This window comes from Chionomys nivalis, chromosome 6, assembly GCF_950005125.1.
Source record: "Chionomys nivalis chromosome 6, mChiNiv1.1, whole genome shotgun sequence".
Lineage (NCBI taxonomy): Eukaryota > Metazoa > Chordata > Mammalia > Rodentia > Cricetidae > Chionomys > Chionomys nivalis.
Genome location: NC_080091.1, coordinates 67,524,529 through 67,550,517, shown reverse-complemented (window position 1 = coordinate 67,550,517; position 25,989 = coordinate 67,524,529). Strand labels below are relative to the sequence as shown.

At 36.8% G+C, this 25,989-nt stretch overlaps 1 protein-coding gene across 5 annotated transcripts in view; it reads left to right on the top strand.

The window, feature by feature from the left end:
- The window catches only part of Pds5a (PDS5 cohesin associated factor A), a 96,336-nt gene that overhangs the window by 48,877 nt on the left and 21,470 nt on the right, over positions 1-25,989 (top strand). For all 5 annotated transcript variants that reach the window (XM_057771291.1, XM_057771286.1, XM_057771287.1 and 2 more), the window contains 10 exons: positions 2,594-2,675; positions 3,515-3,563; positions 4,357-4,496; positions 8,192-8,307; positions 14,084-14,189; positions 16,809-16,969; positions 20,352-20,475; positions 21,546-21,704; positions 24,314-24,382; positions 25,733-25,869. In XM_057771291.1, coding sequence (XP_057627274.1) covers positions 2,594-2,675; positions 3,515-3,563; positions 4,357-4,496; positions 8,192-8,307; positions 14,084-14,189; positions 16,809-16,969; positions 20,352-20,475; positions 21,546-21,704; positions 24,314-24,382; positions 25,733-25,869 — 1,143 coding nt within the window. The remainder of the gene's footprint in view (positions 1-2,593; positions 2,676-3,514; positions 3,564-4,356; positions 4,497-8,191; positions 8,308-14,083; positions 14,190-16,808; positions 16,970-20,351; positions 20,476-21,545; positions 21,705-24,313; positions 24,383-25,732; positions 25,870-25,989) is intronic.

Genomic DNA, 25,989 nt, shown 5'->3' with positions numbered 1-25,989 from the left:
CAGTTCTCAGTACCCACATCTGGCTGTCCACAACTGCCTGCAACTCCTGGCCTTTGAGGGCATATGTTTACATAGACACATAATAAAATTGATCTGAAAAAATTTTAATTCAGTATGCAATAATTTACTGTATTTAAATTTTTTAAATTGTCTGTGTGTTACCTAGTGATAAACATCTGTGATTTTATATTACATATTTAGTTTTTACATTTTTTAGAACAGTGTTGCATAAATATTGTATCTGGTTGTTTTATACAATTTGGCCTAAATTTGGAATCTTCCAATCTATGTTTTTCTTGTTGGATTGAGATTATGGATTTTCAATAGAAACCCCACAGGCTAATGTTGTGACCCTGAGACATTTCAGCAGGTGTTATTCATCTCTCTTTGGAAGGTTCGTGGTGGAAGCTAAGGCCCCTTTCAGGTGGCTGAATCTTGCTGTTCGTTGATACCTTTTGTATTTCTTTTCCTTCGCTCCCTTTCAGCAGGGCCTTTTGTAACTCAGACTAGGCTTTAACTTGCTGTGTAGCTAAGGATGACCTTTAATTTCTGGTTGTAATACTGGCATTACAATAGGACACTTGGAACACACAGTTTATATAGTTCTGGGGTTGGGACCCAGAGCTTTGTGCTTGTTAAGCATGTACTCCACTGCCATCAGTCCTCCATTTATATTTATTTCTACATATCTAGACACGAGTATTGAGTCACCATAATTCTTAGAAGTGCTCTTGACAACTGGAATATAGAGGGGATTTGTGTGAGGTAGGAAATCTCTTTCTTTCTTTTCCTGTATGTCTTGACAGGGTCTCATGTAGCCCAGGCTCGTACAGACTATAATGATCTCCCTCCTTTGGCTACCAAGTGCTAGGATTACAGGCATGCTCTACTATGCCTGGTGACAGTTCAATTCATTTTTCAATTTTTATATGATTGTATGCATATTTGTTCAAGTGTGCATGTGCAGCAACATGTATGTAGACATTATCAGACCTTGTCAGGTGTCAGTCCCTGTCTTCCACCTTGTTTGAGACAGGACATTTTGTTCACCTAGTCTCTGCCAGGCTAGTTAGCCCTCAAGCTTCCAAGCATTTTTCTCTCTGTCCAGTATAATCATAGGTACACGGGGATTATTAACATGGATTACTGCTTTCCATGTATTCTGGGATATGAAGAAAGGTCTTTATTTGTGTATAGCAAATATTTCCCACTGAGCATTTTTCTAGCCTAGCATTTAATTTTTAAATTATGATTACATTATTTCGTCTTTCCCTTTCCTCCTTCCAACCACTTATATATCCGCCTTCCTTACTTCCACTTGAATTCATGACCTCTCTTTTTCTTTGCTTCATACTGGGGGGTGTTAACACATGCGCCAAAATATATAAATATAGCCTGCTGAGTTTGATTAGCATTGTTTATATGATTTTAGGACTGATCACTTCGTACGAGATAACTAATTAGGGGGCTCATCCCTAGGGAAGACTATTTGTTACCTCTAGAATTTTAGTTCATTATGGTTCTTTGTCAAGGGCAGGCCCCATGAGATTTCTTCCTTCCGTGTTAGCATGACTATTGGTGGTACCTTGTTCAGGTCTTGTTTAGGCAGCCTATTGAGCTACTGTTAGTAAAGCTTCCCTGTCCATTCTTAAAGGTACAATCTCCCCAGATTTCCTGATCCTCTGGCTCCTAAAAATATTTTTGCTTTTTTGTCTGTAATGTTCCCTAAGTTCTAGTTACCATGGTCATGTTGTAGATGTGTGTGTGAGTTAGGGCTAGTCACAACAGAATCACTTACTTTTTGCGTTTTGATTGGTTGTTTTTTATTGTAATGGTGTTCATCTATTTCAAAGGGAAGCGTCTTTGATGAGGGATGGGAGCTACATTTACCTTTGGGATAAATATTTAGAATGCAGTTAGGAATTATACCAGGTTAGCAAAGTCGTGGTGTAATATGTTTGTCATAAGATTCATGACCTCAAACCTGGCTAGGTGTCTACCATGATTGTCTCTTTGTTGAAGGATAATGATACTAGAGAGCTGTTGGTTACTAAAAAGATATGAGTGCAGCTATTGCATCCTTGGGTCTATTGTACTATCTAGTTGTGGTTCATAGGTGTCACAGCTGGGTAGGACTATTGGGCTGCTTGTGTGGCACTTTGTAGTGCTGTGAAAGCTAGTCCTCAGGGGCTCTTGAGCAGTCTTCATCTCTCCTAGGTCTGTTTTTCTGGCACTCGATAATCCTGTGTCGTTTATTTATCTCTACTCCAGTTTCTGTGTGCCCCCACTTATACTCTTTAACACCTTTCATTTTTCTGTTTTTTTCATTAAACCAGAACTCTCCAGCTCCCTCTGCTTAGAATTAAAGCTTCTTTCAGTCCATTTATGACCTTGGCAAGAACAAATTGATTCTTTGAACCAGGGCATTCACTCAGTGGTGAAATGCCTGCTAAATTTAAACTTCTTTAAATTCTAATAAACTGTTGTTTAAATTTTTTATGTAGGAATATAGAAATAGCACACTTAAGTCATGAAGTTGAACAGTTTGCCGTATTGTTAAATGTTATCTTTTCATGTTTATAACTATATACAGAGCTCTCAATGAAATGTGGAAGTGTCAGAACATGCTTCGGAGTCATGTGCGTGAACTGTTGGATTTACACAAGCAGCCTACAGTAGGTTTATGATTTTTGTTTTAATTTACATATTGCAAGTCACAATTTTTTCAGTAATACGGTGTAATGAAAGTATTTCAAGGTGTTTTAATTTCCAAATGTTGGTTCAGCTGTTTTCAAAGCTAAATTACATTCTTTGTTTCTTCTTCTTCTTCTTCTTCTTCTTCTTCTTCTTCTTCTTCTTCTTCTTCTTCTTCTTCTTCTTCTTCTTCTTCTTCTTCTTCTTTACATTTTTTTTGTTTCTTTCTTGTTTTCAATATTTTAGCTCAAGCTAGCCTAGAAATCACTGTGTTGCCTGTCAAATTCCTAACAGTCTTCCATTCTCAACATTTGGTAGCTGGGATGCTAGTCATACATTAGTTCCTTTTCTTATTTTGGTGTCAGAACACCCGACAAGTTCAAAAGCAACTTAAGGAAGGAAGTATTTGTTTTGGCTTCCAGTTAGGGCACAGTCCATCTAACCAGGAATGTGTTGCAGCAAGAGCATAGGCCCGCTGGTTATGTTGCCAAGGCTCACTGGGAATTCCTGGGCTCAAGCAATACTCCTGTCTTAGTCTATGAGATGACAAGCACATGCTACCACAACTGGCTATTCAGTGTCCTTAATTTTCCTGATAATATCTTTTTTCTTTCTTTTTTTTTCTCTTAATATATGTTCCTTTTCTACTAATCTTTGCTAAAAACTCTTTCTCTCATACACAAACACATGCACGGCAACAAGTAGGTTAGACTATGATGAGTTATTTAAAGATGATGAACATTGTTCAGTGTATTATTTTTTTTTCCAAAATATTGTTAATGCAAATGACTAGTTCTTTCATTTTTGTTTTAAATTTTAGTCAGAGGCTAACTGTTCTGCCATGTTTGGAAAACTGATGACCATAGCAAGTAAGTATGTTTTATTACCCAGTGAGCATGTAATAAATATCAAACAGGCTTTTTTTCATATATATCTCATATATGAATTTTTTCCATGCATATATGTGTATTATATATGTCCCTGTTCAGTTCCCTGGAGCTGGAATTACTTATAGATATGCTTGTGAGCCAACATGAGGCGCTAAGAATTGAAACTGGCTCCTTTCCAAGAGCAACAAGTAGTCTTATCTGCTGAGCCATCTCTCCAGCCACTTAAAACAGGTTATTCATTTATGAATAAATGGTAAAAGATATTCCTTAATTTTGTTTAAAGGAGCCTTTGTCTCACTGTCTTTTACTGGGTCACCAATATTTATTTATTTTATAGTATTTTGTTTTTATTTTTAATTATGTGTAAGTTGAGTTTGAGTCATGTACCTGAGGAGTCCAGAGATAACAGATCCTCTGGTGTTACAGCAATTGTCAACTACCTGATGTGGGTACTGGGTCTTTAGCAGGAGTGGTAAACACTTTTTCTAATAACTTATTTATGTTTATTTTATGTGCATTATTGTTTTGCTTGCAAATATGTCTGTGTGAGGATGTCAGATCCCCTGCAACTGGAGTTACACACAATTGTGAGCTGCAGTGTTGGTGGTGGGAATTGAACCCAGGAGCCTCATTGTTCTTAACTACTGAGCTATCTCTCTAGTCCCTTCCCCTACAGTGAACACTCTTACCTTCTAAATCTTTTCTCCAGCCCCCCCACCAATGTCTTAAAGATACTCTTTCTTTTCTAATATTTATTCTCTTCATTTTATAGAGAATTTGCCTGACCCTGGGAAAGCACAAGATTTTGTAAAGAAATTTAACCAGGTTCTTGGTGATGATGAGAAGCTGCGGTCTCAGTTAGAATTGTTAATCAGCCCAACCTGTTCATGCAAACAAGCTGACATTTGTGTGGTTAGTGAATTATGCTTTTATAATATTTTTCTAATAACTTGGAGAAATCTGTATTTCGTTACATATATTTTTGTGTTTCTTTTAACCGTATGGTAGATGCTAAATTACTTAGTAATGCATCCAAATGCAACTAAATTCTCCTTTCCCAAAGATCTGAGCCAGAGAGACTGGTCCTAGGGAATGACCAAGACTTTTTATTTAATGTGTATTTCTTCACTTAAATGGAAAAGAATTTTTATAATGTTTTGTATGCATGCACTTCCTTCTTTTTTCTCTGAGCATAGAAAAAGTCTGCCAATAATTTAGTTATGATCATGTCATCATACAGGATTTGATTTGTAGAAGAAATAAATTCTTTCATAGACTTCTCTCTTGCACTCCTTATTTTCTAGGAAACTAGTATGATAGAAACTTAGAGAAGAAAACTTTGTGTCTTCAGCACTTAATGCTGTTATGTGTTTGGAATACATTATGCAAAGATTAAGCTTAAACATGAAGAAAAGATTAGCATTTTGGTTACTTATTTTTACCTTTGTTCTGAAAAGGATTAAAGTTGACAATTATTTAAATATGTAATGAGGGATTAAAGATTATAATAGATGTTCTTACAAAGTGGTCAAGGAGCCTAAAACAGTTTTTATTCTTTGTGGGGAACTAAACTGATCATTATGTAAGAAGATGTGCTGCAAGGTCCATTGGACAAGAGAGCTCTTCTTTGCCCAGTTGTATTCATTGGCCAAGTGTCCTGATATTTTCTCCTTTGCACTTACCTGAATAATTTGCTGCTTTAAAGATTACATGTACTTAGAATTTAGTAGTGTTGTAGGTTTCAAAGAATCTTCTCATATAATTGGATTGATACAGTTTAATGACTTATTTACCCATGAGACCATATGGTTTAAAGTTTTGCCTATAAGGAAATGTTAAAGGACGTTTTTCATGCTTCATTTCATAGCAGGATATAGTGACTAAATTACAAGTAGAGCCTGTATTTCATAATATGTGATAGTGTCTTTTTTTTATTTTGGTAAGAACCAGTGCAGGGGCTTAGGATCATGAGGTGTTTTGTTACTAATTAAAAAAGCATGACGACGTGAGTTCAAGTGCCCAGATCCCGTGTAAAAGGTGAATCCTGCACCTCATCTTAATACTGTAGAGGCAAAGACAGATAGATCCTCCCTGAGGACTCACTGTTTTAGTCATAGGTGTACACATGCACACCACACACATAATACAAAGCAAACCAAATACCACACCCCCCAAAAAATGATGATGAAACTAATCAAGGGATACTTTGATTTGAGAGAAAATAGGGATTTTACTTGAATTTGATAATAAGAGCAATAGCCTGAATCCCTTGGTTATACCAGAAATATATAATAGGCTTCAAAAATATGTATTTATGGAGCTGACTTCATGACTCAGCTGATAAAAATTCTTGCCCCCAAACCTTAGAACCTGAGTTCAATTCCTGAAATCCTAATGGTGGACAAGAAAACTGAATTCCAACTTGTCTTTTGAACTCCACATATGTATGCATTCATACACTCACACATGCACACGTGCACACAAGCACACACAATAAATATATGAATAAATGAATAAATAAATGTAAATATATTACAGAGGTCTGTAATTAAAATATCCAGGAACTAATGCAATGAACAGGCAGTGCATGCAGTCATTGCTTCTGGCTTTAAGAATCAGGAAGGTGGAAATAAAGACTATATTTGTCTGAAAAATAGCTTGATAAGTGTGATAGTGTTTGTCTGTGATCCTAGCCTTTAGGAGGTGAGGGGAAGAAGTCACTATGAGTTCATGACCACTCTGCAATCCATAGTGAGATCCTGATTGTGTTTGTTTGTTTCTAATAAATGAATAAAACAGAGCTAGTCAGATAGCTTGGTGCATAAAGGTACTTCCTGTGAAGCTAGATGATTGAAGATGGATCCTTTACCCAAGTGGTGGAAGGAGACAATAGAATCCTTCAAGTCAGTCTCTTACTCCCACAAGCACGCACGCACGCACGCACGCACGCACGCACACACACACACACACACACACTAAAAAATACATATTTTCCCTTGATCACGTTTATGCCATTTTAATTTATTGTTACTTTTAGTAATTTGTATTATACATGGTAACTTGTAGTTTAGGTGACAGAAATAGGTCACTATTTTGATAGCAAACAACATGGTAAGTGTTGTGATAGAATTATATATGGAAGAGCATCACAGAACCCTGGAAGCGTAGAAACAGGTCAGAGAATAACTTACTCTGGAATAAGTGGCTCATGGGTTGAATCTTAAAGGACATGTAGGAACTAGATCACTTTTCTAGTTTTGGGGAGTGAATAGTTCTTTGTAAAAAAGATCTATTGTTCAGTGGCAAGCTCCCACCCGAATTCAGTTCTAAAACCTATAATGAAGGGGAAGACCTGACTTCTGAAAGTAGTCCTCTATCTTCTATATGCAAGTTATAGAATGCACTCACATAAAACACACGCTTCTAATAATAAATAAAGTGAAATTTAAAAAATAGGAGATGACATGTTGTCTGTGACTTGTGATTCGAAATCTGAGTTTAGACCTGGTTGATATGTATTAACACTGCTAAATCACCTGAAAGACCTAGAGACAATAAGGTAAGATCCTGTTCTTGTCAGAGATAATTAATATTACTGCCATCTTTGAACAAATAGAGACAGTTGCTTTGATTCATGAATTCACAATAATGTAAAATAATTCTGTGTTCACATTATTAAAATTCTGGAAAACTACATGCTTCGATTTATCTCTTCCTTCTGATTTTTCAGAATTTAAAAATATTGCCAGACTTTTAAACATAGCACCTCTCTCCCATTTTTTGGTTTGGTTTTTTATGCTAGGTCTCCCTGGCCTAGGCTGTTCTGAAGTTCCTGGGCTTGGTGCTTCTGGAGGGTCTCTAGTACCCCAAATTTATGTATATGCCATTATATGTATGCTGCAAAACCCCTTCTCATTTTAAAGTTTTTATTAAATTTCTGTGAGTGCAAGGGGACAAGTAGGTCAAAGGAGACAGTTTTCTCTCCACCGTATGGGTCCTAGGAACCAGACTCAGTTTTCCTGCTCCACCCCAGCCCCTTTATCCTCAGTCACCTTGCTGCCCTTTCCTTTTTCAAAAAAGAAGTTAGGCCTGGATTGATAGTAGTTACAAGCTCATACTGCTCTTGCAAAAGACTATAAAGTTAATTTTCTAGAACTCACTTAGAGCAACCCACAACTTCTGTAATCTTTTTAGAGAAATAGCTCCGATACTGTCCTCTGACTTCTGTTGGCACTACGTTCATGTGCACAAATGTACATTCACATACATACATAAACACGTAATACTAAGAATGTAATTAGGAAATTAACTGAAAGAAAGCCCAATATTCTATTTAATCATAAAACAATAAAACCATTTATAACTGAATAAATTTTTTTAAATAGAGCATTTATGTTGTTACAGTAAATAGAAATTGTATAGTGGAGGTACAAGTCATTTAAAACTACTTCATCCTTTCTTGTTTTTTTTAACTGTCTGGATTTTTTAGTGATTACTTACTATGTACATTTTTGTCTTCATTTCTTCCTGGTTTTGAATTTTTCATTGCTTTTCTTGTGAAAAATCATGAAGTGATGAAACTTAAGAGTAAAACTTTTCTCTTATAGAGAGAAATAGCTCGGAAACTTGCAAATCCTAAGCAGCCAACCAACCCTTTTCTAGAGATGGTCAAATTTCTGTTGGAAAGAATTGCTCCTGTGCATATTGATTCAGAAGCCATAAGGTAAGCCAGGAGATTTGTGCAGAATAAATACACTCTCATCGCAGAGCATGTTTGTGAGCTTAAGTGCTGGACCCACAGAGATCCGTTCCTTTAATGTAGGAAGTGTGTCCACCGCTCAAGGATCACTATTAAGTTATATTTAATGCCTTTTACTTTTTTTAAGTTCTTACAATTAGATTTATTCTATATGCACTAATTTTCAAAATCCTAGAATATATATAAACAACAAAGAAAATTTTAGAGTTTAGTTAAGCATTTCAGTGTTCTTGTTATGTTCTGTTATGTCTTCTTTTATCACTGTTCTTGATGTCTGAGAACAGAATGGCATATTGAAAATGAGAACTTTGTTTAAAAAACAATCCACACATTTTATTTCTAAGAGTTCACTATTATAAATTTGTATGAATGATTCTGTCTTGTAGTGATAATTGTTACTCATGTTGGTATACTTTGTAGCACTCATTGGTTCTTAATCCAGATATATCTGGATCAGGACACCTAATTTGGTACTCAAGAAACCACCAGTTATTTCATCTGTATGAATCACTACTGTGGGTTCTATGGGAAGGCGTGTTATACTGGTTTTCAAGGGTTGCCATAACAAACTACCATTGGCTAGCAAGATACCTCAGAATGTAACAGGTGTACAGCAGAACATTTATTTTCTTCTAAAGTCCTTTTCCTTCTTTTCGAGATAGCTATCGACTTCTCATTGTGTTTTCAAATGGTCTCTTCCTGTGTATCCAAAATAAATCAGTAACCTACTCTTTTTTTTGATTTTTCGAGACAGGGTTTCTCTGTAGCTTTGGTGCCTGTCCTGGAACTAGCTCTTTTAGACCAGACTTGCCTCGAACTCCCAGAGATCCGCCTGCCTCTGCCTCCGGTGTGCTGGGATTAAAGGCGTGCGCCACCACTGCCCGGCTCTCTCCTTATTTTTTAAAAACAGCAGTCATCCTTGGTTAACCTCATCCATATAATTTCTTTATAGAATTATTCATTAATGTTCTATCTCTAATATAGTCACATTGTGAGATACTGGTCACTAAAATCTGTGAGTTAGAGAGGAACAATTCAGCCCAGAACATCATTTTTACTATGATTAAATTAAGACTTCTTGATTGACTTTCCTCTTTGCAAAAAAGAAAACAAAGGAACAAAAGTTTGGATAATAAAACTTTTGTCCATAGTTTTAAAAAACGTAGATATATTATTTCTTGTCAGTGAGTATCCTTTGATCTGTACCATTTACTTTTCACCTACCCTGCCCTTGTGCAGCTTGCTGTGTCTGTGGTGGATGGAGTGGGGTACAAACTCAGGAGTACATACATGTGTGCTGGGGAATGAATTCAGGATCTTTACAATACTGAGTACACATCAGTATTTATCAAGTCACCCTGGCACTGTAGCATCACGTTGCATCAGATTAAAGATACAGTGTAGTAGGAATAGGAACTCCTGACTGTGCATATTAACTTTGATAGGGATATACAGTGGCATCAGGGAATTTCTCAGGCATCCTTTATGTCGGTAGGTTACTGTTGTTTGAGTCCCAGTGTTAACAAGTCTTCTGAAAACTCAGAAATTTTTTTTGCCATCAGGAGGTCTTTGATTCAGAGAAGAACATCTTGGTTAAGATTTCTAACAAAGTAATTTTGTAAGAATTCCAGTGATCGCCTTTAATCTGATCATTTAAAAAGTAGAGGAAATGGATCTCTTAGTTTGTGGCTAACCAGATTGACGTAGTTAGATCTGGACTAACCAGGGGATGACCCTATATCAAAAAATAAAAGGACATCTTCCTTATATTTAGCCAAATCTTCAGAATAGTAGATTACAAATAAAAAAACTTATTGTTAGGTTTTATGTTAGCTTTTGTAGGTTAGCTTTAAAAATAATAAAAGCTGTGTGTAAAGTACATTGTGTACCCAGTGAAGAATAAGTTACATAACCCAAACTCTGTGAGTGGGTGTGTTATTATAGAAGGTTCCAAGAATAAGCTGTACATCTGATGAGTGGTAAAAGGAAGTACAAATTATAGAGATTAACCAAGTAAGGACTTCTGAGGATATAATCCAGGTCACGGACCTTGAGTTTGTGGGTTACTTAGGTATTCTGAGCTTCAGTTTCCAAATCTATAAAAATGATAGCAATGATAATTGCTACTTGTTTAAATTATGGAGAGGTATATATGTATGTAAATATCATTCATATTAAATAATACTTAAAACATAATTTGCCACACTTGTCTTTTGTATTATATGCTGGCTAATATTGGTAGGTTTTTTTTAGGGAAAAATAGCAGACAGAAAAAAGGGGAAAGCAGTCAAATATTTAGATAGGTTAGTGCTATAACTGAGTAGGAGTGGCTGTTGTTTTGGAACTCACAATGCCTCCTGAGTGCTGGGATTATAGGCATATGACACCACTGCCTGGCTATTTAGGTCTCTTGAGTCTGGATCTCACTATATGTCTAAGACTGGCCTAGGATGTGGAACTTGCTATATAGACCAGTCTGGTCTTGAACTTGTTAGCCCCCTGCATGTTATGATCAGGCCACCCGCCGTGAATAACTTACAGTGTAGAATTATAATAGTGGTTGAAACCTAGGAATGAAAGTAAAATTAAAGTGGGAAGAGGTGAAGATAAAGAACTGAATCATGAGGAAATAATGATGTCATCAAATATGAAAACTATTTTGTAGGAGGAATGGCTAGAACGTAGGTTAATATTTGGCTGAGCACGTAAATATGCTTGCCAACAACTATAATGTTGGAATTTGATCTCCAGAATCCACATGGAAGAGAACTGACTCTTCCACACATGTGCCATGGCGTTTGTGTGCACACACACAGACACATGATAAATAAATGTATGTAAAATGCAAGGGTGCAATTAAGAACATACACTGTTCTTTTTTTTTTTTCCTTCTCTTTTTGAGACAAGGTCTCTCTGCAGGACACTGTCTGGCCTTGAACTCACTATGTACACACACCAGGCTTTCCTCAGACTTCACCTGCACCTGCCTCCTGAGTGTTCAGAATTAAAGGTAACAATACTACTCAGTATATGCTTGGAGCATATGCTGTTCCTGCAGGGAACCTTGTCGGGGACCAGGACAAAAATACCACTTGCCAGGGTAGGGAGGTGGGGATAAGAAATATAAATAAAGAGCACATAGATGTGAAAATAATAAAACAGAAAACATGAAAAGTACAAGGAGGGAATTCCAGTGAATACTGAAATCGCCTGCGTTTAATTTCCAATTGCTTAAAATACCCCGACCACAAGAGGTAGAAGTAAGATTTAAAAAAAAAAAAAAACTACATTAACTTGATATGAAGAAATGAACAGACCAGTTGATGGTCGCGGGGCTACATCCAGTTAAACCTTCTGTTGCTAGAACAAAACAAGTCACGCTCACACAAACCAACCTCTCCCTGGATGGAATCCAGTATTATCTCTTTGAGGGAACTGGAATCTTAGTTGAACCCTTAGGCTTTTGTTTGAGATAGAAACATGCCTACTTTTCTATTCCTGAAATACAAGGTCTGGCTATTAGCTACACCTGTTGACAATAACCTTGAGAGAGTAGAACTCTCTGAACTAAATCTAGGTGGGACCTTTGTTTGAGGTAGAAACACAATAATCTTGGTAAGTTCCAACTCTTTGACCTTTAGTCTAGGTGGAGTTAGGCTCCGTGTTCGGTTCCTACTTGTAGGACATCCAGTGCCACTTTCTGACAGATGTGCCATGCAGAGAGAGGTGGGATATAGAGTTTATGAAGTGGTTTGTGGGTGAGGAGGGAAAAGGAAAAGGGCAGGAAAGGAAAGGGAGAAAGGGGGAGAGGAGAGAGAGGCAGAAGCTGTAGTTATTACCTCTTCTGAAGAGGGACAGAAAGAAAGCAGGCTGGAGATGGGGGGGTGGGGTCAGGAGTGGGCAGGGTTGTGTCTTAAAGAGACAGGGTACCCAGGTGACAGACCAGGCCAGCTGATTACAGCACAGGCACCTTCAAATAAAGAGGAGTGAATTTGTGGCAAGTAAGTATATTTGGAGAAGAAACTTTGGATTCTTTAAATAGTTGACTTTTGGATATTTAAAGATTTTTTTTTTTTAATTTTATTTGTGTATCTGTGTTGGGTTTGTGCAGGTGAGTAGTACCCTTTGGGACACCATGAAAAGGGTGTCAGGTCCCTTGAGCTAAAGTTAGTTATAGGTGGCCTGTAAGCTCACTCACTGAGACATCTCTCCACATCTCATGATTTTACTTTTTCTGTAGTCCATGCTGGCTCTCTGTACTTGCATTTTCTTCTCAGGTGGTGATATTGCAGTTGTGTACCACACACTTCAGGTTCATACTTTGTATTTAAACAAATAAATTCTTTACTACTAGAACTAGTAATGGTAACATATGCCTGTAATTCCAGCTCTTACCATGTAGAGAAGAGACTATCCTCTGCTACACATTGAATTTAAGGCCACCCTGGGCTATGCGAGACCCTGTCTCAGCAAGAGCAAACATTGTTTGATTTCCACGAGTGGTGTGCATTAGTCCCAGCTACTCTGAGACGGGAGGATCACTAAGACTGAGTTAAAGGCAAGTCTGAGCAATATGCAAAGACCCTATGTGATAAAACAAATCATAATAATTTGATTAAAACAGTTATTGCATCAAAGGAAAAGAATCTTTCTCACTCCATTCCTTACCCCATCCCTAACTGTTTCTTGAGAGAGCATCTTGCTGTGTAACCTTAGCTGACTTGGTGTTCACTGTGTAGCCCATGCTGGCCTTGAACTCATGGCAGGCCTCCCACGTTAGGTTCCCTTACAAAGCTGGAATTACAGGCAAGCACCACAACACCCGATTTTGTGTGGCATAGAAGATCAAACCCAGAGCTTGACAAGTTTGGCAGTCTATAAAAACCACATTCCTGAATTCGTATTTGTTTTTATTTTAAATAGTATTAGTTTACTTAGAGAAAGTAACTAGACACCTATAATCTTACCACTTAGGAGACTTGAGTCAGGAAGGACCAAGAGAAGTCAGCCTGGGATACATGTGAGATCTTGTCTCAAACAAATAGGTCTATTCTATTAGATACTGTGATTCTATAAATCAGGTATTATTCTATTTTGTGGTGGGAAATATATGGAAAAGATAACTCTTTTACAGTTTCATGTTATCTACTTGCATGTTTATGAATACAGCATGTTTCTGATTAGTTACCTTTTGGTTATAATTTCTTAGAATGGAATTACTGATGCTAGTGGAATTAACACTATTTTCCCTGTATTTGTTCACTGCTGGATCTTTAAATTACTTTTATTTATTGCGTGTGTTAATGTGCACATGTAGCCACAAATTTGGAGGTCAGTGAACAACTTTCAATAATCCTTGGCATCTCTAATGTGGGTCATGGATCAAACTCGGCATCAGGCTTGCTAGCAAGCACCTTTACCCACTGAACCATCTTCCTGCCCTAATGTCTGAATTTTGTTTGGAGTGCCATTTGCCAATTACTAACTCTCTTTATATGTAGAAATGAATATTGAAATAGCTAATACTAATAGCTTATTTTTTAGTCATTGTTGTTACTATTATATACACATTATGTTTTGGGGAGGGTCACCTAAAAGTAAGCTTACCCATCAAGTGGTCATGCTACAGAAACTTCTTTGACCATTCTCTTTTTAGATTCTCTATGCTTATCATATTTCAGTTGGGATCCAGTTACTAATTCAAGCAGACTTACTAACTTACATTTCCTTCTTTTAATAGTGCACTAGTAAAATTGATGAATAAATCAATAGAAGGGACAGCAGATGATGAAGAGGAGGGTGTAAGTCCAGATTCAGCCATTCGCTCAGGACTTGAACTTCTTAAGGTATTTTTAAAACAATTTTATCTCTGTTTATTTCCAAAGATTCATAACCTTAGGATGAATTCCCTTCAGGATATGCAACAGCAGGCTTACTATACTTTAGATTATGAAAAAAAATGAAAAATTTCTGGCAGAAATTACGTCCCTTTGCTTTTAATGTTTAAAAAATAAGCCAAAACAAAATAAAACAGACTATCATTCTGTAGCCCATGGAACTCTCATTTATCCTTCTACCTCTCAGACTGCCAGGTACTATGATTTCAGCTATTTATCTAGAAATTAGATCTTATAAAAATATTTTTTGCATCTTTAAAATAGTTTTTAATAATTTGCAAAATCATCTTACATAATACTGTAGTATCTTTTTTAAAAGATCTATATATGGGGGCTGAAGGATGACTCAGTAGTTAACGATGGCTTAGCAGTTGGCCGTTCTTCCAAAGAACCCAGGTTCAATTCCCAGCACCTGCTTGGCAGTTCACAACTGTCTATAATTACATTTCCAAAGGACCTGGCAGCCGGGCGGTGGTGGCGCACGCCTTTAATCCCAGCAGGCAGGCGGATCTCTGTGAGTTCGAGGCCAGCCTGGTTTACAAGAGCTAGTTCCAGGACAGGAACCAAAAGCTACAGAGAAACCCTGTCTCAAAAATCCAAAAAAAAAAAAAAAAAAAAAAAACAAAGGACCTGACAGCCTTACGTGCAGACATACATGCAGGCAGAACCCCAATGTACATAATAAATCTTTTTAAATGAATATTATTTCTGATTATTTTTTGCATTCCTGCTCTACTTATGACCATGTATGCCAAATAATCCTGAGTTATCTTTCAGAGAAATTGTATCTGAGGTCGTTGACTGACTACTGGAGTTGTTGACATCATCTGTATGATTGGGACATTTTAAAGCTATTCATTTTTTGGGGGGGAGGGGGATTGGTTCCAGATAGGGTTTTACTGTGTAGTCCTGACTGTCACTCTGTAGATCAGGCTGGCCTCGAATTAAAGTCATGCACCACCACCACTGCCCAGCATGCTATTGATGATCTTAATAAATGCAAAATAATGCATTTACCTATAAAACAGAGCCAGGTATGGCTCAAGAATTTTTACTGTGACTGCAAGTAAGAATTGTTTTCAGGACTAGTGAAAGGATTGGTTCCACGTTACAGAGTGACATGGGAGCAAGACAGTGTTGTCACAGGCTCAAGTGTGTCTTTGTATAACCACAACACTGGATGGAGCTCTAACTGAATTGAGTACAGAGGGTGAGGCAAAAATACATAGGAATTACAGCAAGACAAAATAAAAAAAAGACAGACTTGTGCTGAATGAACAGTGGAGGTGCCAGGGATCAAACCCAGAGCCCTGCTCGTGTGTGTGTAGGACAGAGGCACAGAGTTTAATCTACTGCTTTTTGTCAGTTTTAAAATGGATTTCTCTAGTTTTTCTGCAAGTAAAAAACCTCACTGAGCCTATTTCTGTACTTTTATGATTTATTTAATGTTTACTTTTTAAGAACACGAAGATGGACTGTCGATTTTCTACTTCTTTACTTAGCTCTTGTATCCGATAGAAGCTAGCCTCGTTCCCACATTATGAAGATAATGCAACCATTTCTCAACTTAGCTGGTATAAGTTCCTTAATGGTAGAGACTGGTTAGGGCTCGTGTCCAATACATGTTTGTAATTAAAAGTGCATAGTTATGTCTTTATTGTTGACAATTATGATATGAACTTTCTATGAGGATTTCACTTGACATTTCTATATAGATCATCATTTTGACAGCCAAAAGCTGTGTTTTTTGTTAAAAATCAATAAACTTGGTGCTTTTATTTCAAATAAAAATTTTCTCACTTAAATATATTTATCACTCTCCATGAGAAAAATGAGCCTTTGAGCAGGAGAGATGGCTCGGCACTTAACATGTTTTTAGAGGACTGAGATTCAATTCCCAGCACCCACATGGCAGGTCACAACTGTCTGACAGACACACATTCAGGCCAAAACACTAGTGCACATAAAACAATTTTCCATTTTGTCAGAACTTCCTTTGCAAACATGAGCACCTAAGTTTGATCCCTACTACCCAAATAAAAATGCCTAGCTTTGTATCATGCTTGTAATCCCAGCATTGGGGAACGAGAGTCAGGAGGATCCCAGAGTCTCACTGGCAAGCTATTCTAGCCTAGTGAGCTCCGTCTTGAGCAGAATTGTGTTTCTGAATGTGATGCCCAAAGATTTGCTTGGGCCTCTATAGGCATGAGCCTGGGACATGCGCGCACGCACGCACGCACACACACACACACACACGAGCATGCACAGACATGATTTTTCTTTTTAAAAGAAGATATTCTTTGTTCTATGTGGCAGAAATAATCAAGAGATTAAGTGATTACATCGAAGGTGGCATATTAGCTATCTTGGGGAAATGACTTTAAGCTACCATGCATTGTTTCATTAATGCCTCATGAGTAAAAGTAACTGTATTGTATTGTATTGTATTGTAATATGTATTCTATGTGGTGTAGCTAACATATGTATACCAGAACATTTGTTGGTTGAAAGAAATCTCCTTTTTAATAGATTAGAGCTGCACTCTTAAAGGTGTATCTATTCCTCCAGGTTCTGTCTTTCACACATCCTACCTCGTTCCACTCTGCAGAAACATATGAGTCCTTGTTACAGTGCCTAAGAATGGAAGATGACAAGGTAGCAGAAGCTGCAATACAAATTTTTAGGAACACAGGCCACAAAATAGAAACAGACCTTCCCCAGATACGATCGTGAGTATATTTTCTTTTAACCCAGTTAACACAAAAGTTTATATTTGTGGGCAATTGAATCTTGATTTCTCTTTTATGGAGGAAGATGGGGACAGAAAAAAAACTTCCACTTTCGTGCTGATTTTCTGTCTCCTTTAGTCTCTCTGTCCCCTGCCTAGATCATTGTATCACATTTAGGATAAAGGTAAAAGAACAAACTACAACTGTTTGTTTAGAAGGAAATGACTTGAAAATTTTAGTAATCAAAATGTTATCGCTGGATTAAATATTTTATTACATTTATGATTAATTTTTTAATCTATTATTTTCTTTCAAATTGACTATAAGCTCAGAGCTGTAACCTTCCTGTCCCAAAACAAAAAAATAGGAATAATTAAATAGTGTTCATCATATGGGATATTAAATAATGTTCATCATAAAATATTTATTAATTGCTTGGTAATTGATAATGGTGGCAAGACTATGGGAATAAAGTACATTTATATATTTTAATTTGGCATTTTAGGATTATACTTGTAAAGGAGGGAGACATAGAAGAACATATTAATCCTTGTCTTCAAAGAGCTTGTGGTCTAAAAATGATCTTGTTTATATATCTGTACATATAATGAAAGGATCATTATGGTTAGGCTTGTCGCAGATCTAGGCTGGAAAGATGACTCAGAGGTTCAGTGCACTGACTGCTCTTCCAGAGGTCCTGAGTTCAGTTCCCAGCATTCACATGGTGGCTCAAAACCATCTCTAATGAGATCTGGTGGTCTCTTCTGCTGTGCAGGCATACATGCCGGCAGAACATTAATAAATATTTTCAGTAATTTTTTTAAGGGAATTTGGGAGTTAAGGACATAGCTCAATGGGAGAATACATATTTGACACACATGAGTCCCTCCCTGGTTCAAACCCCTGTGTTATGACATATTCCTCCAGACTTAGAATAGTTCTACATTTTAAGGCAAGACCTTTTTTTAAAGACTGCTGTTTCAAAAGAAGCATTGGAAGCCGGGCGGTGGTGGCGCACGCCTTTAATCCCAGCACTCGGGAGGCAGAGGCAGGCGGATCTCTGTGAGTTCGAGGCCAGCCTGGTCTACAAGAGCTAGTTCCAGGACAGGCACCAAAACCACAGAGAAACCCTGTCTCGAAAAACCAAAAAAAAAAAAAAAAAGAAGCATTGGAAAAATAGATACAGGTGGAATAGTTAACTTTAGAATCAAAGAAGGAAACCTTTTGTTCTTAAGAGGATAAAAGGAATAGACACAAAAAAGCAAAAACAGTATGAAGATGTCAGTAACCACCCTGGTAGCGCCTTTGGATACTAGCACTCTAGAAGCAAAACAGAGGTGTGGGGAAAGAAAGAAAGATTATTTTTGTATCACTTCAGGCTTGCTTTTATAAAAATATTTTATATACCTGTACTTAATCAAAACTGTATCGTCTGGGACTGGAAACGTGGCTCAGCAGCTAAGAGCACACACTGCTCTGCTCTTACAGAAAATACTAGCTTTCTTCCTAGCACTTGTAATGCTTGTAATTCCAGCTCCAGCAGATCTGACTCCCGACGTTCACTGGCACCTGCACTCAAGTGTACATGCCCACACACCGGCACATAAACATAATTACATATTTTAATATATTTATGATGGATGCATCCTTTAATCTGCACATTTTTTTCAAGTTGGGTATAAATTTAGTAGCTACCACCTTCCTGTCCCAACAAAGAAAAATAGGACAATTAAATAGTGTTCATCATAAAAGTATTTATTAGGTCCTTGGTAATTGATAATGGAGAAAATGATCGTGAGAATAAAGTACATTTAAGTGTATTTTCTTTAGTTCACCAATTTTAATAGTAGTGAGCTTACAGATGTGAAATTATGAACAAAAAAACCAAATGGTGCTCAGGCTAGCAAGGCTATTTAGACATGGAAATCCCTAGTTTGGCTATCCATGGAGATAGGCTTGAGATGTTCATAAACATGTCAGATTTATACTGACTATCATGTTTCAGACTTTTTTTGGTTTTCGGGTGATGTGTATGACTTGTGCTCTTGAATATTGCTGTTAAAGTTAAATATTGTTAAAAGTAGGCCTTTATATTTGATGGCATCAAGTTTTTGGTATATAAAATGACACCTTTTAAAAATTGTATTGAAGTTATAACAAATATTTGCTGTAGAGTTCTGTTGCTGTACAGATTTCATCTGATTATAAAAGTATTTATATTTATCATGAAAGCTGAAACTAAGGCTGGGTGTGTGCCTCCATGGTAGTGTATGCATAAAGCTGTGAGGTGTCCCCAGCATTTGGTGGTGAGGTCTGTTCATGAGGCTAGGAAAATAAAAGGAAGAAACTATTTCATGTATGTACCTCTTTTGTAGGTTCTTGTGAGTATATTTCCTTCCTCCACATGTTTTGCCATATAGCCAGCATTTGTTTTTTATTATATTTGTTCCCATATTGTCCTATGGAAAAAATTTTAGTTTTATCTTTTATGTTAGTGTATGATTAAGTAAATTGGGGTTGTTTTTTTGTTTTTTGTTTTTTTTTTTTTCTTTTTAATGGATCTTTCCCTTCAAAATCCAGTTTCATCTTTGAATGCAGTCTCACCTTTTGCCATCTGTGTTACTTTTGGCATTTTCCATATCTTTATGTTTTAGTTTTCTCATCCTTGCTATGGCTATAATAATAGCCATAATAATGGTTCTTTTCAGGTATTAATAGTCATTAGTTGAATTAATACGTGTTCACAATACCTCAAATGGTAGCTACACATACACGTACTAGATGATTATTAGAAATGTTTAATTTCATTTTACCAAACTGAATGTAACTGTGTGTACCTACGCTCACTGATATCATTTCAGCTGTTTAATAAAACTTGGCCTTTTACTACTGATTTCCCATGGCTTCTTTGAAAAACCTGAAGGGAATTATTAAAGGGAACTGAAAAATTAGGAATGTCTACTTAGAAGGTAAATGTGAATATGCCCTGGTTCAAGTAGAATATTAATTAAGGGTAGCTTGTTATTTTCCTATATTCATGAGTTAGCTTTAAAATGAAAATTATTTACTTAAAATAGCCTTTGAACAGATCTGATTAAGTAGGGGAAATGATGAATAAGAAGAAACCTGGGGGGTGGCTGGAGAGATGGCTCAGAGGTTAAGAGCACTGGCTGATCTTCCAGATGTCCTGAGTTCAATTCCCAGCAACCACATGGTGGCTCACAACCATCTGTACTGAGAGATCTGGCTCCCTCCTCTGGCGTGCGGGCATACATCAAGGCAGAATGTTGTATACATAATAAATAAATAAATCTTTAAAAAAAAAACAAACCTAGGATTTATATGCTCCCAAAAATGACAACTGTATTATTATTTCTTGCAGAACATTAATTCCCATTTTACATCAAAAGGCAAAGAGGGGTACTCCACACCAAGCTAAACAAGCTGTGCATTGTATCCATGCCATCTTCTCAAATAAGGAAGTCCAGCTTGCACAGATATTTGAGGTATACCTACTACATAGAATGTTTTTCCATTGGTTTGTCTCAGTCTCTGTCATTTGGTAAGGCTGGAGTCTAGGTCTATAAACCTATTTACATGTGTTCTTACATTACAGTGTGAGCACCTCAGAGCGCCCTTCTACTCAGCACTCTATTCCAGCTGTCAATCTAGCCTCACATATTTCATATTGGAGGATATTCTCCTTACCTTTAGTCATTTCCGCTCTGGCTAATACACACAGACTGTTGACAGTCTTGCTTAAGTACCTACAACCAAACCTGATGGCTAATTCCTTGTCGGTCTATGTATATGATCCTTGGGCAGACAGACTCTGCTTCAGGAAAGGCATCCCTATTATTATGGATTGGAGATGATATGACTTCATGAACCTTTACTTTTTTATTATTCAGTGTTATTTAAAATACTTTCTCAACATAAAAATCCACCAGCATAGCAAATTAGACACAAAGAATTGGAAAATAATGCAGATTTGGTAAAAGACTAATTCTTACTTCTTTTATTTGACTTTATTTTTCCCCTTTATTTTTTTTTCGTATTTTTTCAATTTTATTATTGTCTTAATTACTCTTATATTTTACTGTGTTGAGACACCATGACCAAAGCAACTTGCAAAAGAAATCATTTAATTGGGAATTTGTTTGTAGTTTCAGAGGGTTAGTCCATCACCATCATGGTGGGGAACATGGCAGCTTTCAGACAAACATGGGCATAGAGAAGTAGCTATACACATCTTATTTGTAAGTTGCAGGCAGAGAAATGGAGATACAGGCTTTTGAAATGTCAAACCCCATCAACAAGGCCACATCCCTAATCTTTCTCAAAATATTTCAGTAACTGGGGACCAAACATTTAAACATATGAGCCTGTGGAGGCCATTCTCTCTTGAACTGCAATTAATAAACTGGTAAAATAACCAAATACCTAGAATTCTTAAAATTAATCATGATCATATCACTTAAATCAGGAAAACAGATTGACTTGTACATGGTAAAACGACTGTAGAACATCTAAATGCTTAAAACCAATTGGTGACTTCTCTCGCTTACTTTCATAGCCACTCAGCAGGAGTCTGAATGCTGATGTACCAGAACAACTTATCACTCCATTAGTTTCACTTGGCCACATTTCCATGTTAGCACCAGATCAGTTTGCTTCCCCAATGAAATCTGTTGTGGCAAACTTCATTGTTAAAGATCTTCTGATGAATGACAGGGTAAGTTTCTAATTTATTTATTCAGTTTAGAGTCATGAGTTTAAGGCTGTCTATATATCACAGAAACATTTACTTTTGAATATCTGTGGGGTGAGTGTGTGCATTAAGCCTAGGTACATGTTTTACGTGTTAGATTTGAGGTGACTGATGTGCCTTCTAGGATCTAATCCTTACTGTGTATTAGTTTTAAAATTACATATTAATATAACCTTACCCTATTAATATAACTGTTTGTCACTTTAAAATTATAGTTTCTTATTGAAAGTTTCTTTTTTTTTTTTTTTTCATTTTGTTTTTCAAGAGAGCGTTTCTCTTTATAGCTCTGGCTGTTCTGGAACTCCCTCTACAGACCAGTTTGGCCCAGAAATCTTGCCTGCTTCTACCTCCTGAATGCTGGGATGAAAGGCGTTGTGCCACGACCCCTGCCATTCATTTTTATTTTATGTGTTGAGTGTTTTGCCTGCGTGTATTCTCTGCACCATATGCAAGCTCCACTTTTCTTTGCCAGGAAAAGTCAAGCGCTGCTCTAGAACTAGAGATAGAGATATCATGTGGAAATAGCATATATCTGGAAACAGCACCTTGGTTGTCTGCAAGAGCAGCAATTGTTCTTAATCACTGAACCATCTCTCCAGCCCCCATAATGTATTTTTAAAGGAATCTAACAGCACAGAATTAGGGAAGGTTCAAGTACAAGGCACATTAGGCATGTCATTCTTTTTAGGGTAACATTAAGCACTCTAAACTACTTTTTATTAACATAATTCATATTTCCACCCTCATTGTTGTTTAGTCTCTTCCTCTCTTCATCTCCTGCGCTAGTTTTCTATTTTGCTTTTCAAGACATGGTCTCACTGTGTAGCCCTCGCTGGCCTGAAATTGTGTATGGAGGTCAGGCTGGCCTTAACTCATAGAGATGAGCCACCTGCTTCTGACTCCCAAGTGCAGGAATTAAATCTCATATTCGGCCTTATTGTTTGTTTATCTTTTTAAAAAGAGGAGTGGCTCTACTTGGCTGGTCTGGAATTCACCGTGTAAATCAATCTGGCCTCAAGCTGACAGAAATCTGCCTTACTTTTCCTCCTGAGTGCTAAATTAAAGGCATGTACCACCACCCACAAACTTTTTAAAAAAGTTTTTATTACATGTTTTTAATTAGGTGAGGGCTGTACCACAGTGCATATGTGAGCTTGTGAAGGTCAGAGGGCATGTGATGAAAGTCAGCTCTCTCCTTCCATCATTTGGGTCCTGGAGATTGAGTTCAAGTTGTCAGGCTTGGCAGCGTTCTGAGCCTTTCCTCCCTGAGCTGTTGCGCTGGCGATCATCATAGGTTTATTATTTATCCTCCCAAATAGAAACACCCTTATGCTTATTGAGCACGGTACTCAAATTCCCCTGCGTAACTCTCCAGAACCTCTACATGCTAACTCTATGAATTTAGTCTAGCTATCTTAATGTCTATACTTGTCCTTTTATAACCTAGATTGTTTTACTTGGCATGTTTTCTAGATTCATTTTGTTATGGTATTGATCAAAATTTCATGTATTTTCTGTCCTGCTGAAAATTACTCCTTTGTGTTGTCTGCATTTTGTTTGTTTATTAATTAACAATTTGGGATTGTTTTTCACCTTTTGACATTGTAATTAATGCTAATATGTACAATCAGAATATTTTCTGATCTTTTGGATAAGTAACTAAAAGTAAAATTTCTGAGTTGTGATTATTTGCTATTGAACATTTTTAGATATCACCAGACTGGTTACCATAGTGTCTGTTCATTTTTAATATTTTCACCAACCTATTCTGAAGGTTCCAGTTTCTTTACCTCCTTTTTGAATGGCTGTTTTGACTTTTGAAAGAATAAATATTAAATAATTTTTTATTAAGGGTGTGTTTATTTTATAGTATTTAGAATGGTTTCTGCGTGTTTACTTAGCATCTGTGTGTGTTTTTTGGAGAGCTGTCTACTCAGGTTCTTTAGTACTTTCAGTTGTTTTGTGAAAGGGCTAAATTGGTTTTTTGAAGATAGGGGCTCGTGTAGCCCGGGTTGAGCCCAAACTCTGTGTAACAAAGGCTAAGCTCTAGCTTTGCCTCCCTCCCAAGTTCTGGGATTACGGGCGTTCGCCACTACACCAGCAAGGTTTATTTATAATTCCCCTTCTTTTGATAAGTGCAGGGTAACAAAGATTTCTTCCTGTGTTGTGTGCTGAGTTATAGTTTTAGCCTAGTAAGCTTTCCTTTTAGGTGGTGTTTGTAGTTGGTAGGACAGTTATCTTCAGGTTTCATCTGTCGGAACCCAGGTTTCTTAGCACATTTCTTTAAAAAATTGTTCTTTTCTCACAACTTTGTATGTGTGCCTTTGTTAAGAATGAATTGACCCTTATAACAAAAGTGTTTTTAATAAAAAAAGGTTTTTTTCCTCTCTATTCCATTGCTTTGTATTTGTATTCTTACACCACGATCTTGATTACTATAAGTTTATAGTATGTTTGAAATTGGAAAGTGTGACTCTGCTAATTTTGTTCTCCATTTCTAAGTTCTTTTATCTATATATTTTCACGTGTATATTACTCCACATGAAAAAAACAATTTCTTCAATTGTCTGTAGTCAACAGGTGAGAAGAATGGAAAATTGTGGTCCCCAGATGAGGAAGTTTCTCCTGAAGTACTAGCAAAGGTAAATTTGGATAGGTCTTAATGATCTTTATGTTGGATAAAGGAATGCTTGTGGGTATCCTGTGCTTTCTGTAGTGAGGTGCTTTTTTTTTTTACTTAGTAACTGTGGGATGGGGCATTGTGTGTGTATGTGCACATGAGTGCAGGTCTCCTGAAGTTAGAGTGACAAGTGCTTGTAAGTCACCCTATTGGTGCTGAGAAACCCCATGTGCTTTGTTTGAAAATTCATTGTAAATTAATACTTCTCTAAAGAATTGTAGTTGCCATTGAATTTTTTTTTTTAAGTGTTTGAGTTGGTGCTGGGTCAGTGTTCTAACACTGAGTACAGCCCTATACTTTTCATTATGTGTGAGCCTATATTATTTTGTAATTGTGTATTTTGGTCAGATAGCCAGTAAAGTATACAAAATAATATTTACGTCTTTAACTAGCTTTTTATGTATGGGAGAAATAGTCTTTTAGTAAATAAAACTACAAATAATTATGTAAACACCTTTTTAGTCAAGATGTTTAAGATGAACCAGACCTGATTTATTCAACAGTTTTTGATACTACAGTGATACAAAGGCCTCTAAATAATTATTTTTAATCACCATAGGTTTAGTGACTATTTTTAAGTTTTTAAAGATTTTTAATTGATACTTACTGTACTTTTTATGGGGATTCTTAGCATATATCATTTCTTTGTATTGAGAATGTTCATAGTCCTCTCTACTAGCTACCTTTGAAATGTCCAGTTAATCATTGTTAACCCTAATTATCCACTTACGATTATATTTGAAGTTACTTGGTGCACATGCTTTTAATCCCAGACCTCAGGAGGCAGAAACAGGCGGAGCTCTTTGAGTTCTAGGATAGCCTGGTCTAAATAGTTCCAGGGCAGCCAGGGGTTTGTAGAGAGATGCTCAAATAAACAAATAAAAATTTATTTTGGTTTTTTGAGATAGGGTTTCTCTGTATAGCCTTGACTGTCCTGGGACTTCCTCTGTAGAGTAGGCTGGTCTTTGACTCCTGGCTGCTGGGATTAAAGGTGTGCCACAAAAATGACTAATTCTTTCCAAATACATTGCTGTACCAGTTAGCACCCATTCCTCCCTCCTTACCCTGGCCTGGTCTCTAGTAACCACTGTAGTAATGTGTACCATTTGTCTCCTCTGTTGGAGATGCAACATGTACAGCTCTGGGAAAGTGCATCTTCAGGTTGAACAGAGTGATGTTCTTTCTCAATGTTACTCTCTCAGTATCTGCTGATCAGGATAAGTAGTGTCATTAATCAAATTTGTTGAAAATAATTTTCTCCTAATTGGAATTTTAAGTTGCTTTCTTTTTTTAGCATGTTAATATTTTATAGGTACAGGCAATTAAACTTCTGGTAAGGTGGCTGTTGGGTATGAAAAACAACCAGTCTAAATCTGCCAATTCAACTCTTCGGTTATTATCAGCGATGTTGGTCAGTGAGGGTGATTTGACAGAACAGAAGAGGATCAGGTGAGCTCATCCTAGTTTCCTTGACCATAAGGTTGGGCAAAAGTTGCATACCGTTGTTTTCCTGACCGAGTGTTAGCCTTGCATTATAAGCTTAGGAGTTATCTCTCTTGAATACATTGA